Raw genomic sequence first — 17,190 nt, 5'->3', positions numbered from 1 at the left:
AATGTTCCCATCTAATATACTGCAAGTTTTTTTTATAGAGTTGTAGATAGTGATGGATGTGAGCATGAAAAATCTCCCGTAGTGGATTGTCTCGGTGGACCTTTAGTAACCTCTGACTGAAAACACTATTGCTGTATGCCAGTCTGATGCAAAGGACGCTCAGGGGTGTCCATAATTGTTATCTTTTTAGGAATAATCCTTAATAGTGAGTGTTGAACACGTCCTGGTTTAGGTATCAAACTTTATGCATTTCCTTGCCACTATGACTGGACTTGAATGGCTGGATTTTCATTAAAGGCCGACATTGTTAGCCTATAAACAAATTTGTCCTAGTTTTTAACTTTCGGCCACCATGTGTTTTTACTTTTCACCTCATATAAACCATTCCATTGTAGTTTTGAGTATTGGTCTAAACAAGCTTTCCGCTACCTTAGTCCTGTGTTCATCTTATATCTTTCTTCTTTAATTCTTCAAATTAAATTTCTCATGGCTTTTCTTTCGGCACCTTCTTCTCACGTCAGCTGATAATCTGTACAGCTCCTCCAGAGTTACCATGGGGCTCTGTCACTTTGTTGGTCCATACCTTCTCCATATTTCAGATATACATTTATCCATTTTCTTTGCAGAGCATGTAGTACTTTCATTTCGGATTGAGTTGACCAATTAGATTGCAATATCAACTGCAATAAATGTGATAAGTTGTGGCTGTAGCAGGACAAAATGTGAAAAAAACAACAACTAAAGGGGTATAAATGCATGGAACTTTGCCCATGTGATATATTTTCACAAAGTGTGTGCATATGGTTCAAACTGACCTACAACCGGCTCAAAGTGAAAATGTTTGCAAGCATATTTCCTTGAGATTTCCGTTTAGCATGAGCAGAAACGAGCAGGACACTCAACAAAGTTCACACCTTTCACATTTAAAAGAAAGCTTTAATTAGAAAGTTATATACACACTGTAAAATTAAATTAAACTTTATACAAATATTAAATTACTATCTTCACACCCACTGCCATGTACAGAAAGAAAACAAAAAAACAAAAATAAAGCTTAAAGCATTGAAATTAAGAATCCAGATGGGTAATTTGAACCTGTCATTTCTGGGGAATAAACACCGTACAACAGTGCTTCTTTATAGCATTTTTTTTCTCCCTCTAATCATCCTAAAACATGATGCCTTCGAGCAAAAGAAGCCAAAAAGTAATGAAGTAAAGGAGCTCTAGGCTCAATTATCATTATAGTCGTTATCTTCATCACAGTCGCTGGGAAAAACAGTGTGTGGGGGTAGGGGGTGGGGGGTGGGGGGGGGGGGAGAGAGAGGGACGACATTCGTTTAGTTGTGCCCACAACACAAGTACAGTCATTGACAAATAAAGAGTTTTATGCATAGAATAGAAAAAACAAAACAAAAAAAAAAAAAGAACAGAGTAAGGCAATTGGGAAAATGAAGAGTTGCAAAACTGTAAAGCAATCAATTCGGAGGCTTACGATTATACATATTAAAAGAAACGAAAATGTACAAATCTAAGGCAACATTTTGTTTGCATGAGTAATGTAGCCGCAGACGACGACAGGCCCAGACAAAAAAAAAAATAAAGACAAAGAAAAGCCAAATGAGAACGAGAACAGATATTTAGACAGCTCGTGCGTGTCCGTTTGTGTAATTTCAAAGCTCAAAAAAAAAAAAAAAAAAAGTAATTGTCAGGATTTGTCCGAGCCATGCTGTTTCCAGGGTGACCAGCTCAAGCACCGCAGCTTCTCAAGTGGTAATAAAAACAGATGACTTCGAACAGAAGGACATGTTTTCTCTCTTTAATTTGCACTTGGCGTTAGAGGACTGAGTGTATATGACGGGGGTATATGGGGGGGGGGGGGGGGGTATATTGCTAGCTAACAAAAGCTTTTCTTCTCTTCTTTATTCTACTGCAACCAGTTGCAGTTTGTTTCCACAATTCACAACAGTGGAGAGTCTTTAGTTCAGCGTGGAAATGGGTGGGAGCCAGTTCCTCTGAGGAGGGTAATGTTTTACAGCCATTCAATAGGGGCATAAAAAACAAAAAAAAACAAAAAAAGAAGGGTTCTATGGGTAATTAATACCCATACTGTGCTGCAAATCGTGAAGCTAGTTTGTTCATGTGACTTTTTGAGTGTTGGGAGGGACATTTTCCTACTGGGAAGGACTGGGACTTTGTCCAGCCAGCCTCCATCTGAGCACAGGCAATCCAGACGTCACACACACACACATCCATACACACCGATTCAGCAACTCAAAGCAAACAGTCACGCACAAACAATAAATACAGCGAGGACAAAGATGAAACCATAAGAAGCATAAAAGTTTAGCCAACTGTCCAATCACCAGGGTCAATAAACTATCCCGTCATGTCGCCCTCTTCCCTTGTACAAAAAAAAGTGTGAGAGGCGCAGCCAAGACAATAATCAATCCCACTCATGCAACAGAAGCAGCGGGCTTCTAGACACCGCTGCAGCCGGCGGCGGCGGCGGAAAATAAAGAAGCGGGTCTTTTTATAGCCGTGATATGGTGCTCGATGAAACGCTGCTCGCGCCGCTTTTAGCTTTTGTGACACGGTTGTCGCTCCTTGCTAATCCTTTTTGCTAGACAGCAACAGGGAACGCGCGGAGGGAGAGAAAAGGGAGGCGGGTTCATGCGTCGCTCGCAGCGGCGTGACAGCATTAAACTGAAGAAGGAGGAAGGAAAAAAAAAAAAAAAAAAAAAAGGACATGCAGCATTCGCAGAGAGGGCCGCGGAAAAGTCAGAATTCACTCACAACCTTTGAAGTACAGCGGGAAGATGGTCCGGAGCGCCAAAGATCACAAGTTCAAACCTCTTTTGGTATCACAGGAGATCCCGAACAGAGCTGATGAGTGAAGCTTTTGGCAAACCCCCCCGCCCCCCCTCAAAAAAAAAAAAAAAACTCTTATTTGCAGGTGGACTACAGTTAACTACACTGGGCAGGAGGCGAGTTCATGGTAATACAGAATCTGACTCAGTAAGTCATTTTTACTCTTTTTTTTCACAGGATCTACAGGATTTACGTCGACCGGGTTCCACTTCACGCATCTGGCCTTCGCTCAGCTTCCACCAGTGTTTGGGTCCCGTGGGCTCCATCGTTGCTCGTGTTGCAGTATGGGTAATGGTTGTTGGTTTTGCTCTCAAATGGTAAAGCAGAATAGGTTGGAGGCGCATGGCTCTAGTCACTTCTCTGCTGGCTGCTTGGAGGACAGAGGGGAAGTAAATAGGCAGCCACAGTCAGTTCCGGACAGCAGCGACAGATAGGCGAAGGAGGAGCCGCCGCTGCTGATAGCGGGCCGCAGGCTTCATGCTTCCTTCAGCAGAGGGATATCTGCAGGGGAACACAAGAGTCATATGAGAACAGAGTGACGGCGCTTCCATCAACGTTGTTTGCCGTGCACTAGTGCACCCTGTGTTTCATTTCAAGCGTTTTTCTATTACAGATTCTGTTCCTGCTCTCCTCTGTCCAGGTTCTGCCTCCAAATGAGAGAGAAAAAAAAAGATGCATATTTGCATTTTTATTTTATCGTTTTTTTTTTTCGTTCCAAGAAACTGAGGGTTTGATTGCCTTTTTTTTTTTTTTTTTTTTTTTTTTTTTTACTTTATAGGTACAGCAGCTTGCAAAAATATTCACAAACATTCATGCATTTTCATATTTTGTTACAATTAAAAGCAAAACTCTTTTAATGTATTGTAGGTTTTCTTTTCAAACAAATAATCTGAAAAGTGTGTTGTGCATTTGTATTCAGTCCCCTTACTCCACCTTTCTAAAATCTAATTCAGTGCCAATAAGTAATTTGCACTGCAGCCGTTCTGTGAAGGCCACAGAGTTTGTTTGTTTTTTAAACACAATTAAACAATCATCATCAAAAAGACCCAGGATCACAGCAGACAGGTCAGCGATAAAGAAGTGGAGAAGTTCAGGTTTTGAACCAACACTCCAAGCACGGTTCAACCCATCATCCAAAAACAAAGATTAAACCGACGGGCAAACAGGAACAGCTGAGAGGTTGATGGTAACTCTGGAGGAGCTGCACAGACCCATGGCTCAGGTGGGAGAACTTATTGACCAGAAAACAATTAGAGGTTCATTAATCAGTTCTTTATTAGGACATTGGCAAGAAGAAAAAAAATGTTGAAAGAAAACTGTAAAAACTGATCCAGGAAGGAGAAGAAGAAGAAGATGCTCTGGTTTAAATCAAATTCTGGCCTACATCCGGTGGGGAAGCTTATCCTCAACAGGTAAAAAAAATGCTTCAGCTTGGCATGTACCTCCCTGTGTCGGTCCACCACATAAAATCACGATAATATACCATGAAGCTGATGGACATTTTGCAGGGTTGGTAGAAACAAACCCCTGAGGAGCCGCAGCTGGACTTGCAGCTGAAAGGCATCTCTACAAAGTCTTGGCTCAGGGGGGCTGAACACAAATGCACTGGGTGGTAACGTAACAAAATGGGGCCGCTTATGGCAGCTTTACATAAAAACTGCAAACAATGCATCAAGCTTAACTGGCAACCCTGGTATGTCATGTTGAGGAAGACCTGTAGCTTTTCTGCCTTCTCCAGGGCAGTCAAAAGTAGCCGGTCAACGGCGGCAAATCGCCGTCTATAGCAGCTCCTGACGCCGCCTACTTTTCCCCGATTATACATCCCAAAAATCTCTTTAGCATCTGTCTCCACTGAGAGCAACATTAACGAGTGATTCAACCGAGATGCTACTTTTCCGATCAAAACACAGACCGGTATTATGCCGAAAAGTGCAATAAAACCATGAGAGCCGACGTGAGTTTTAAAACTGCAAAGCTTTTTAAGCGAAGATCAAACGTGCACAGCGCCGCGTTCATAGACCAGTGTGATGCATTCACGAGCGTCAGAAAGCTATGGTGCATTCAGGAGCATGGGACATTTTAAACTTACAAGGAAAGAGGCATAAAACGGAATAGAACTTAACTCATACAGTAATGTATTTATCCAGAAACAGCGTGGGCTTTCTTACAATACTGAATGCTCTATAATTGTATTTCTGATATTTTTTGATTATGCACATCTGTTAGCTTTTTATTCTGAAAATCTATAATATTACATATAATATAATATTACAGCAGCAAATTATCGAAGTTTTTTCAGGGGATGCATTTTGTGTTTGTCTCTAGAATCCTCGTCGATGATATGATATCATGTGTGTGATGAGTGCAAGTGAAATTAAACTGAGATAAGAGATTTCGAAAGAGCAATATGACTGAAATAAATTCAACATGTAAATTCAATTTCAAATTCCAACCCTGTATTTTTATCATAAAAATTCGACTTGGTTCGTGAAGAAATGTTACGATCGTTTTTAGAACAGAACTGTGAATAATAATATTAAGATGAATAGACCTCACCTAATCTGATCTGTTTTATGTGGTGCTAGTAATTCAAATTAAACTAATTTTATGCAAATGGAGATGACCTTACCTTGTTAAAACATGATGATAAACAACATGTGAAAAAATGTTTTAAGAATAATAATAATAAAAAAAACAAAGGTTGTTTTTGAAGAATTGATCATTCACTTCTTTTTTTGCCTTTTATTCAATTTAAAACATGCACTATGACTATTCTTTAAATAATCACCTGTCTTGAAAGCTTCCAAAATACATCAGGGAGACTCTATTTTTCAAAACCAGCATAAGTGCACCCTCCTACCTGATAGTATGTGGCCTGCTACTGTAAAAAAGTTTGACTGCCCTGCTTCTCTTACCGTCAGCAAACTCGTCCACAGAGGTGACGGAAAGCAGACTGTGCTGGTCGCTGCTCTCAGAGTCTCTGCGGAGAGGTGGGGGGGCCGCGCAGGCACCCACGAGCTGCTGCTCCCTGGCCCACGAAGTCGACGAGCAGGAGGAGGACGAGGGGGCCTGATGAACCAACGCCGTCTCTGCGCGACGGCTGGAGGAGAAGGACGACGACGAGGTCGACGGGAGACAGAAGTCTAATTCTCTGTGTTGCCGGCTCCTGCTGGAGCCTTGGCCCCCCGCGGCTCCCTGAGGAAGCCCCTCGGAGAGCACGATGGGGACTCGTGACTCTGGCGAAGCCATAGGCGGCGGCGGCGAAGGAGGAGGAGCAGACGCGCCGCAGGGTCCGCCGCTCCCATATACGGCCTCTTCGTAGGACGGCAGCGACACCTGGACACCCTCCACCAGGATGGAGCTGCTCTGGCCTGAGACTCCCTGCTCCCTCCTAGTGGCCAAACACATGAAGACAACCAATCCTAGCTTAGCGTAACGGTGAACAGGAACAAAGTGCATCAAATTACAAATCTCAGTTCTGGGTTAAGGTCCAACGTGTTGCTCCATGCAGCAAAATGTGGAGTGATTAGCGTCGACTGTGCATCCCAGAGTCCTCTGCTCTGTTACACAATCAACACGAGTGCCAGTGAGCATTAGATCAAATCATGCCGGCTTTTCTATGGCAGGGACCCGGCAGACACCGCTGTCAGAGGTGATCAGGTGAATTATTTACATGCTTTGGTTTTAATTTGTCAGGAATGTGAGAAATGACAGTGGCAGAACAAGATAATCATGAGCTACTAAAGTTGATTAACAGGTCCGTTCACTTAGGCAGCGAACATGCGGCTCTGATGTTATAGCTTTTCTTTCATTTCTGTGAAAAAAACAAACAACAATAAAGTAATTAACTAACCACGTCTAGGATAAGATACGGAAAATATTCTCTTGATAAATAAAGAAAACACAAGGAGCGACAGTCTCTGGCTCTCCGACTGCATGGATACAGATTCTTTATGTGGTGCGAGGAAATAAAGAGGCAAAGCTTCCTACCTGTTGTGGTGGAAGGACTTGAGCTTCGGCTGGACCAGAACGAACAGCACCACTAAGAGCAGGATGAGCAAGACGCAACTTGCTGTGGTCAGCACGATGGACAGAGCTGGCATCCCTAGCGGCAGGCTGGGCTCCTTGTCTGGGTGATCCACCAAGGCAGATTGAAATGAAAACAGTGAGCAGATCGTCCCCTTTTCACAGAGTCCTACACAGTTCTCATCTCAAAAAGGCCATCTTCTGTTCACTTTAACAATTTCTTTTAAAAAAAATTCAAAAGTTCAAAATCAATTCTGTATATGTCACCTGTTAAAATTGTACAGCGACTGATTTAAAGGTGGAAATACCCATTTCTCTACACTCATTTTTTTGTTTCTATCTATAGATAGATAGATAGATAGATAGATAGATAGATAGATAGATAGATAGATAGATAGATAGATAGATAGATAGATAGATAGATAGATAGATAGATATACACTGTATAAACACATTTTACATAATTTCAAGTCTGAAAAAAAAACAAACATGAATGGCGTTGTGCCTAGAAAACCGACCTTGGGTGAGTCTGCAGCTGATCTGCATGGGACTGTCCCAGTCGCCATGGAGGCAGGTGAGGTACTTGTAGTCTCCCTTCATCGTGTAGCCCTCGTCACAAAAATACTCGATGACGGTGTTGTGGATGAGACGGTGGCAGGGAGTCGGGTGACAGCGGTAGCCTCCGTTCTCTGGTTCTGTAGGTGGCGAACACACTGGAGGGGGGGGAAGAAGGTGAAACGGGTATTTGACGGGTGTTACTGTGGCCAGACGACCTGCTCGTTGTCGTTATTTCTACCTGCGGGGAGATTTCGGTGTTTGCCTAAAATGACTCAGTGCTCCCTGCTGGCGCTCAACGACAAACCGGCCGGTCAGAGTTATTGTACCGTACGGTAGCGTGGTAAAGGGAAAACCTCAGCCTTTGTTTTCTCATGTGCTCTAGTTCAACTTCTAAAGCGTACATTACTGTCTGACAAACATGTCAAGAGATGTTTTTAGAGGCCATAATTGATTCTTTACGTATAGGGAAGAAAAATTAGACAACAAAAACAGACTTAAAGTCAACTAAACAGTAGCTTAAAGGCATTTGGTGCAGGTGGGTTAGTACATACAAGCTTTATTAGCTGCAACTGAGTCACTCGTGCTTTTATGACTTGATTTATTTTATGTTTCTACATTATAGGAATGTATACCACGGTCTGAGTGAATACTCTATACTGATTGGCTGTTAAAAAGTGTTATGGGTGGTTCTCAATCCTGGTGCTCGAGTACCGCTGCCCTGCGAGTTTTAGCCGTCTGTCTGTAGCAGCACACCTTGTTCAAATGATTGCCGGAGCTCCTGGGCAGCCATCAGGTGCTGCAGTAGCCTGTTAATTATTCATTCTTTCATTCGTTCATAATAGTCAGGCAGCACGGAGGCGCCTAAAACACACAAGGCAGCGGTAGTTGATGACCGGGACGGAGAGCCACCACGTCGCTCTGACTCAAATGTTAGCTGAGAGAGAGCCGAGAGACATGAAATACCTCTCTCATCCGCTTGTTGTTGAAAATGTACAATTTTAAAGGTGAAAAACATTAAAGTGATAATAATTGATTTACTATTTATTTATTTCGTAAATGACCGTGGTATAAGCAGGATAACGCCCGACGAGGTGTCCGTTATCAGAAATTAACGGACTTCGTGGCGGACGGTTCACGTCTCCGCGTTGTCCATTAATCTCCGATGATGGACACCTCGCATTATCCCTACATATGTCACTAAGTGTCCAAAAAAAGAAAAAAAAGAAGAAAAAGGGAAAAAAAGAAGGAAAAAAAAGGAAAAAAAGAAGAAAAAGAAAAAAAAGAAAGAAAAAAAAGAAGGAAAAAAAGAGAAAAGAAGAAAAAAAGGAAAAAAAAATGTAGAAAAAAAAAAAAAATTGGCGCTGCTGTCTTGCCAGGCCCATCTTGGAGATTTTACGTCTCATTGAGGTTTTATCTGAATAAATAAAAGGATATAATACAAATGCATACGTCAGACAAAAAAATGCATTTGCACTTTACCACCATGCACTGCGTTGTGTCGGTTATTTACATAAAACCGCAACAAGGACACATTCAAGCTCAGGGTTCTACTGTGATTAACATGAAACAGTTTTTAAGCAGCAATAAAGGTTATTGCCGCTCACCATAGTTCTTGATGCAGTTTGGAGGCGGACGGGACCACGCTCCGTCGCTGGTACAAAAGATGGTCGCTTGTCCATCTGGCGTATATCCTGGATCGCATGCAAATGTAAGCTGGGAGCCGGGAGGATACGAGGCCTGGTTGGACTCGGTCAGGTTCAGCAGGCTTCCATGCGGCACTCCGGGGGGAGGCGCACAACCTGAGGACACAGAACACAACCACAGGAACGTTTAGCGACTCGCCGCTTAAAGGTTCTGCATCCGAACGGGACACAAATGAGATTGGAGTCCTTCTCCTCTGGCCTACGTAACCAACCCCCCTGCTGCAAGGCTGGCAGCCAATTTGAGATCATAATCCATATTTAATAATGCAAAATAAAAAAAAGTAATTATGTGCCATGTAAGTAAACAGAGTTTAGCTTGCCTCGAGACAGGATGCGTATCTTAATTTTTAATTTAGGCAGAGATTTTCATGTAGCAGCCGAGCGGAGAAACCAACTGTTTACCTTCGGAGGCCTTGTCCCATTTATAATTTGTATATCCCCGAGTATTTACTTTTAAATATTGCATTACGTTTAATCAAACTCAATCAGTGTGTAGACAACTGTAATAGTTTTATAGGGCACTCCAACGTCTGAATGCTGCGCTAATGTTCTGCTGCGGGTAACGCGGTGCCGTCTCATTAACCCGGTCGAGCCTAAACGCAGCAGCTGCCGTCGGGCCGAAACAACCTTTCAGAGGGAAACTCCGTCAAGTTGACGAGCGGCGCTGACAAGTCGAGCGCTGTGCCGTCTTTCGCTTGAAACTCTGCTGCATCCGGCACCGGATGAAGACGGAAAACCGGACCAAGATGTCGAGGCAGCCGTGCTGCAGTGTCGAGGATTAAAGTGTGTTATCCAATTCCTCTCGATTAGCTCCTGCTCATTAAACCGTCCTCTTCCCACACTGGCAGCAGGTCTGGGTTCATTTACTTTGTGTTAATGGCAGACTCCGACATCTGAGCCAGCCGAGAAGCACGGGATGAGGCGGCAGCCTAGAGTTAATCAGGTTTTGATCCACCTTCCCGGGGCTTCGTCTGCGGCACAGCGGGGCCATGCCAGCCACGCGAGGAGCCTGTGTTTTATTGCGGTGAGAGAAAAAGCAGCTAAATGTGTACTGTGTGCTAACCGCTCCTCAAAATTACCCCCCCATCCCACATACACACACACAAACTTCAAGCAACAATCTGGCGAGAGGAGAGCATCTAAACCCATCACATCTGACACAACATAGCAACACCTGTGTAAACCGAGAAATAAACACCAAGTTAATGGAAACTCAGTCCCAGACAGTAATTGGAGTAAATCTAAACACATCTGTTTAAAATTACCTTTGACTGTTCTAGTTAAACAGATTTACTGTTTTTAATGTTCTTTTTTGTTACTACATTCTATCCCTACTTGCTTTTATTCTATTTTCTATCTACATTTTATTATTTTGGTATATCTTAATCATGTAAAGCACTTTGTATTGTCTTGTACTGAATTGTGCTATATAAATAAATTTGCCTTGCCCTGCCTTGCCTTGCCTAAAGTGGCGCCGTCTAACGGCAGGTTATATAAAGCAGCTGTTACACTTCATTTTCTTTTTTTTTTTAATCCTCCCATGTGGGCTGCTGTGTTGAAAATAGTGCGTTAGGCAGGTCTAAACATGGGGGGAATGAAGTGGACTTCATGGAGCGTTTCCTGTCAGGTCTTTAAAGTATGCGCTACGCTTCTGTTCCACTTTTGAACAGCGAGCGCGTGTAAAGGGACTACGGGTGTAGAGTTCAGTCTTTTCATATATGCAATCAGATTTCATTTCGTTCCCCATATTTAAGGATCGACTGACCGTCTAGCAGACCGGCACGATGTCGTCGTAACATCGCCAAGCAATAGCAAAGCGGTTGACTGGGTGTAATGCGCGGTAGGCTATAGCAGTAGCAGGCCATGCAGTCACGCTTCGCTGACATCTGGATGCACTTTTTCCCCTCGCTCTTAATGCCCACATGTGCCAAACATGTTAAATCCCACAGAAAATGACTGGAGCTTCATGACGATGGAAAAACGATGAAGACTTAAGCGGAATCTACCTCAGCTGCTATCGTCATCACAATATTCAACAATAGCATGTCAATTGCACGTTACTATGTACCATCAGCGCGATCAACTCATGTGGTCTTCCACAACTTTTCTGTACATATAAAATGCATTTTATTTATTATCATTTGTTTTCAATGTTTCTCTTTTATCTTCAGTTTATTACTCGGAGCCTTGCGATGAAACGTCGATCAGATCAATTATTTTACCTATCCCATCTAAACAAGGTTTTATTGAACAAGCTGACAGTCTTAGTTTGTATAATGCTGCAATAAACAACTGCTGTCATCACATATATTACACAAAACTTATAATTAGCTAAAACTGATCGCGGTTCTTTGCGATATGCATATTGCATTCACTATTACGGCTATAATGATACATTAGTGACATATTGTATTGTGCAGCCCTATTTGCTGCAGTGTTGAATATTTTTTCTATGGCATCGTGTTTTCCTACACGGTGAAAACTAAAATAAAATACACAACGGCTATAAGAACTAGGGCTTAGTTTTAGTAGAAACTAAGTACGTTTCATGAGTTTATTAGCAAGTCTTATAACCATTATATATAAACTAATCTGTTGATAATATATTGACATCAGTGCTGTAACTCCCCATTTTACTTCGACTTGTTTGATAAAGTTAATCAATGTGTACTAATTTATTTAAAAAATAAATAATCCATACTTAATTCTTTGTGTCTATAAAAGCCATAATGACCACGCTCTACTGAAGCCCGTGCCACTTGCCTGTCACAACCAAACAGCCTCGTTGCTCCACTTCAATGTGTGTTTAGAGATTGAAAAGAGACTATTTCTACAGTGGCGCCTCAGACGTCCTCTAATCTCCAGAGAGAAACGACGCTTTAAGCCGGCACCAGAAGATTAAACGCAAACACCCAAACGTGCGACGCTTTCTCCCTCTCTCTCTCTCTCTCCTTCTCTCTCTCTCTCACACAGAGACACGCACGTGAACGCGCGGAAACAAAGTCAACACCCATAAACAAAGGCACGCCCAGGGCTGACAGGACTGATACCGGTGGGTGTTACTGAGCTGTGCTGCGGAAAGATTGGGTGTTTGCTCAAGAGGTTTTAGGATGAACAGAACATGCAGTTACCACAGGGTAATTACAGCTCCATCGTTAAAAAAAAAATATTCCTGAACTCGTGGCTCCGTAAAATGCTTAACCCTCGGAAAATGTAACTTTCCTAAATTGGTTTTAAAAAGTATTTTAGGATTAGAGAAAGTTAAACTGAAATATATTTAGATTTTTTTCCTGATAATGTTATTAAAAAGGGATAATTTTTGCTTCCATTAACCGGTACAATGGGTTTTATAAGTGCTAAACAAACATTCAGAAATCAAACCATATATTTAACAAATCATATTTTGTATGTAAGGCGATAGAAAGCCGCTTCCCACCAGGTTTGGCCAGTCTTTGACGGGACCTTAAATAGTGCTTCATATGATGAAACAATACCAAAATACATGTTAAAGTTGTATTTTTTACCCTTCAGGATGTAAAACATCCGTCCTTTTGACTTACACTGCAAAAACGGATCTAAAAATAAGTAAAATATTCTTAAAGTTAGAGTTTTAATCCTTGATTTGAGCCGGTAAATAAGATTATCTGCCAACGGAATGAGTATTTTGACCCCTAAAATAAGATAATTAGACATCCTGCACTTAAAATAAGCAGATGGAGATGAATTGTTTGTATTTTAAGTGCAAAAATCTTATTCCATTGGCAAAGCATCTTATTTACCTGCTCAAATCAAGGACAAATACACTAATTTTAAAGAATATTTTACTTATTTCTAGTTCCATTTTTGCAGTGTACACATCCCAAAAGCTGGCTGCACTTCCACGTTTCAGGATGCCATCTGACACCAGGACCAGATCAGTCGTTGCCTGAAAGGCTCTCCAAGGAGAGGATGGTGGTCATGGAGGTGGTAAAGGTGATGAACTGATTAGCCCTGACTGGGAGGTAGGAGGGGGGGGGCAAAGAGAGCCTCAGGGGGCAGCTTAACCCATGTTATCGTTTGCATCGACCCACATGGCAGTCGATAGAGCGGATGAAGACGGGAGGAGTGGTAATTACCACTGCACAATGAGATATGTGATATTTATATTGAATATCTGTTTGGATTACAATAAACATTGGTTAATATACTGTCAGTGTTCAGTACTTGCATTTTACATACAAATGTAACATCCAGCCAGTTGGACAGAGTCTCAACGCAGCAGATGTTTCACACCAGGCATAAATGACCTTTGGCTAAACTGCTGAAGGACGCTCAGACGAGAACAGAGGAAAGAAAAGAAGCATTCATCGCCGCTGAATACTGTCATCGCAATATTTAGCAATTTTATCACCGTCGCGAGATGTCCTAATGACCATTAAAACCTTTAATTTGACGGACAAATCAAAAATAGAATGGATGCCTTCATGTATGAAAGCTTCCTCAAAATTCAAAGACGGGTGAAAAGGATGTTTTAAGCTTGATAATTCTCAACCCATTCATGAAAATGAGCCGGCGGATTACATGGAGCTCAACTGGAAGAAAGGCTTCCTGCACAACTGGTTTGTCAATAATAAGTCGTCCAGAATAAATACTATATTAGAATGAATAGCTTAAAAAGGACGAGCTAAAGGTTGAAAAAAAAAAAAAACATAAAGGGACAAACAATTTAGCTCCAACTGGAATAACTTCAGTGATGCCAATAGGTCACAAAAAATCCAGGGTTGTGACAAAAGAATAAATAAAATCAAAAACCCCAATTATTCTTTTTAGCTAAAAAACAAACAAACAAACTTTCCTCCACAATATTCCTGCCTCTAATAACTAGCGTAAAGTGTTTCCAGACTAATTAAATCAACCAGTAAAACAGAAGCTATTTAAAAATTAAAGGTGACCCAACATATACCACTACAGTAATAACAAAAAGGTCCCATTTCAGATTTTTGATGTCGAACAGCAGATCTGTTAATGGGAACAAAACTGGATCACATCTGACGGCAGCTTAAAAATAACTTCCATGTCATTCTTAAAATTGAAGATGACTAGATGGAAATGGAGGGCAGTGAATGCAGGCCATTCACAAATAAAAAAAAAGGAGAATGTTTCTAGAATCGTTTTTTTTTTATATTTTTTATTTGACCACATTACAACATCCATGTTTTTGCAAACGGCAACATAAAATGTCAACTACGGCAGAATGAAACAAAATGGTTTCAGTGAGAATTAACGGCTGTCAGCGCTACAAAGAGCAAGAATAGACAGAAAAACCAAAGCATCTAAATATAATCCAGCTAAAAATAAAACCATCCCTGTCCTACACACAAAAAAAAAAAAAAAAAAAAAAAAATTACAAGCGACAAGGCAACATCTAGTGACAGTTCAGCATCAAACAACACGTCTGGGTGTAATGCAGATATGTTGGAATAGTCTGAAGATTAGGCAGAAATCCACCGGCTGCACACAAATGGTACAGCACTTACATTAAAAACCGTCCTCCTCATTTTCGATCAGCCAAAAGTTATTATTAGCGGTAAAAAAAACAGAAGGTGGAAAAAACATTTTTTTTTTTGAATCAACAGAAAGGAAAATTTGATTTGCACTGCCAAAGCAAACTTTAGTACACCGTGTTCTGTGGGTTTGAGGAAAGCCGTTATCTGAGGCCTGCAAGACAGAAGTGGTTTTTAACAAATGCCAAAAAAAGGCAATGATGAGTAAAACAGAGTCCTGTGCGCACTGAAAGACCCAAAATGTAAAAAAAAATAATAAAAAAAAATAACTAAGGCTCTGAAATTTGCTATAATGAAGCGAATGAAGTAGACATTTAAAAAGGTTAAACTATTAGAGTCCCATTTGAGCACCCAGTTGTAAGCTGATCAAAGCGCTTAGTTGCTTAAAGATCAGAGAATAACTTCACTTCCAAGGGAGGCTGTGCCTGGACACACCACCCGTGAATGTAATTCCTAATCCCAGCAGCTAGTGCCTCAAAGCTGTGCTGGAGGACACCCAGCCCACGGGTGGGTGTGGGTGTGTTGGGGGGGGGGGGGGGGGGGGGGGTGGGGGGGGATCATCGAAATCCCCTTCCTAGCCCCGAGGTGCCGGACTGCCTGTGAATATCTCTCCTTTCCCATCTGTCACTAATGGCACATGTCTGGTAAGCGCAAGAGGAGGGGGTGGGTTAGTTGGGGGGAAAAAATGAGGGTGGGAGAAAGATGTGGGATTTAGCAAATTGAATTTCTAATTGTTCTCTTTTTACAAGCTGGGAGCGCATTACAGCAAATCAGACACTGATTACTCAAACAGCCAGATGCTAGGTTGCTTCATACAATAGGCCATAAAAGGAGGCGTGTTTTCCTCTGTGTGTGGGGGAATTTGTGAGGCGGGGGGGCGGGGGGAAGAGCTATGATAAATATGTTTTGCTCACTAGTTGGCCTCAATGCAATCCCTTTGTTGTTGTTGTTTGTTTTTGATGATGCTGCAGTCTTTTTTTTTTTTGGGAGCAAGGATGTTTTTGTTTTTCCTCTCGTCTCTCCCGCTAATCCGCGGGATTTTTACAGCAAGCTGTTGTTATTAGAGTGTAGTACAGTGAGGCAACGGCAGCGGCGGAAAAATAACGCACCCGCTGCTGCCGCCGATAGATAAGCGCCGTCGTAAATATAAAAAGGGGGATAAACGCTGATGTGTGTGTCGTTGTTTTCACCTTTAGTTAGAAAATATAAAGGATGCCTGAAAAAGTTTACTAATGGCTTTAACTTAATTACAGCGGTCAAGATCATAGTACAACGATAAAGGTGTATGCTACAAAGAAAACACTCCAACTTTATATTTGGTAAACAAACCTGAAGTTTTAATTTTAGATAAAATCAGCTGGTGACAACAATTGGCCAAGATTTGACTGGACTGAACCTGATCAGGGATGAGAAACTAAAACCCTCTGTCTCCATCCAAAACTCAGTAAATCTACTAAAAAAGAAGAGAAAAATCACATTGTCAACACTAGAAGACTCGACTATTTCCACTATATAAAAACAGAGGAAGATCAAAAGCCGTTTAGCAGCTCCTAAAAAAGGAAACTTTTTTTGCAGAAGCATGTCAGCTGTTTCAGGGTGACAGCCAGTGGCGAAACTTCAAACATAACAGAAATCTGAACATATTACAGCACAGTTATATTTCATCCTACTGTACAGTCCAGTTCTCTCCGTCATGGGATATGCTGGATTAGGAAATGTTGGAAGGCTAAAGGAAATCTAATAGTCAAGGTAAGGACCCATTCATTGTACAAAGGATATAAAGAGAGAAACTAATGTCTACAGCCAGCAATGCTAACCTCTCTGATCATCCTAAATGTGCTGAAAGCTAATTATGAGATGCTAAAGACAGCTTAAAATGCCAGATAGACATTTTGTCTGTATTAAAATAATGGAAGCCTGTGTAGCTGCAGAGCTGTGTAACACCAACTGCTCTGCTTCACATACATGACGCACCGTTTACATTTCCTCCTAGTATAAATACAAACCGTTCATGACAAAAGGCTAATGGAAGAAAATCTACAAAATAACAGCAAATAAGAGCTTTTCCCTCCAAAATACCAATTTAGATACAGTTTATATATATATATATATATATATATATATATATATATATATATATATATATATATATATATATATATATATATATATATATATATATATATACATACATATACATACATCCACACACACACACACAACCAAAAAAAAAAACAATCTTGCTGGGCAAATATTTTTGAGTATAGTTAATAAAAATAAAAACAAGTCAACTGAAAAGGAGTACAGGAGATGTGTTGTAAATCTTTTTACTGTATTTGTGGATTTTATTTAGGCTCCTTTTTGCGAAGTAATAGTTTATAGTAAAAATAACGATTTGTTAAAAAAAAGAATCACCAATAATTAACAAACAATATATTATGAAATCGCTGAATTGCTCAAGAATGAACTAAACGTCTTACTTAAAAAGCGAG

The 17,190-nt window shown here is 41.1% G+C and overlaps 1 protein-coding gene across 1 annotated transcript in view; it reads right to left on the bottom strand.

Annotated features, from left to right (window-relative positions):
• Window positions 1-915: 915 nt before the first annotated feature.
• susd6 (sushi domain containing 6) overlaps window positions 916-17,190 on the bottom strand; it is a 38,869-nt gene continuing 22,594 nt past the window's right edge. The window contains exons 3-7 of the mRNA XM_012877139.3: window positions 9,057-9,251; window positions 7,413-7,607; window positions 6,859-6,997; window positions 5,784-6,259; window positions 916-3,369 (exon numbers count right to left, since the gene is read on the bottom strand). Coding sequence (XP_012732593.2) covers window positions 3,344-3,369; window positions 5,784-6,259; window positions 6,859-6,997; window positions 7,413-7,607; window positions 9,057-9,251 — 1,031 coding nt within the window. The 3' untranslated portion in view covers window positions 916-3,343. The remainder of the gene's footprint in view (window positions 3,370-5,783; window positions 6,260-6,858; window positions 6,998-7,412; window positions 7,608-9,056; window positions 9,252-17,190) is intronic.

Source organism: Fundulus heteroclitus, chromosome 15 (genome assembly GCF_011125445.2).
Source record: "Fundulus heteroclitus isolate FHET01 chromosome 15, MU-UCD_Fhet_4.1, whole genome shotgun sequence".
In the NCBI taxonomy this organism is placed as follows: domain Eukaryota; kingdom Metazoa; phylum Chordata; class Actinopteri; order Cyprinodontiformes; family Fundulidae; genus Fundulus; species Fundulus heteroclitus.
This window is presented reverse-complemented; position numbering and strand designations above follow the sequence as displayed.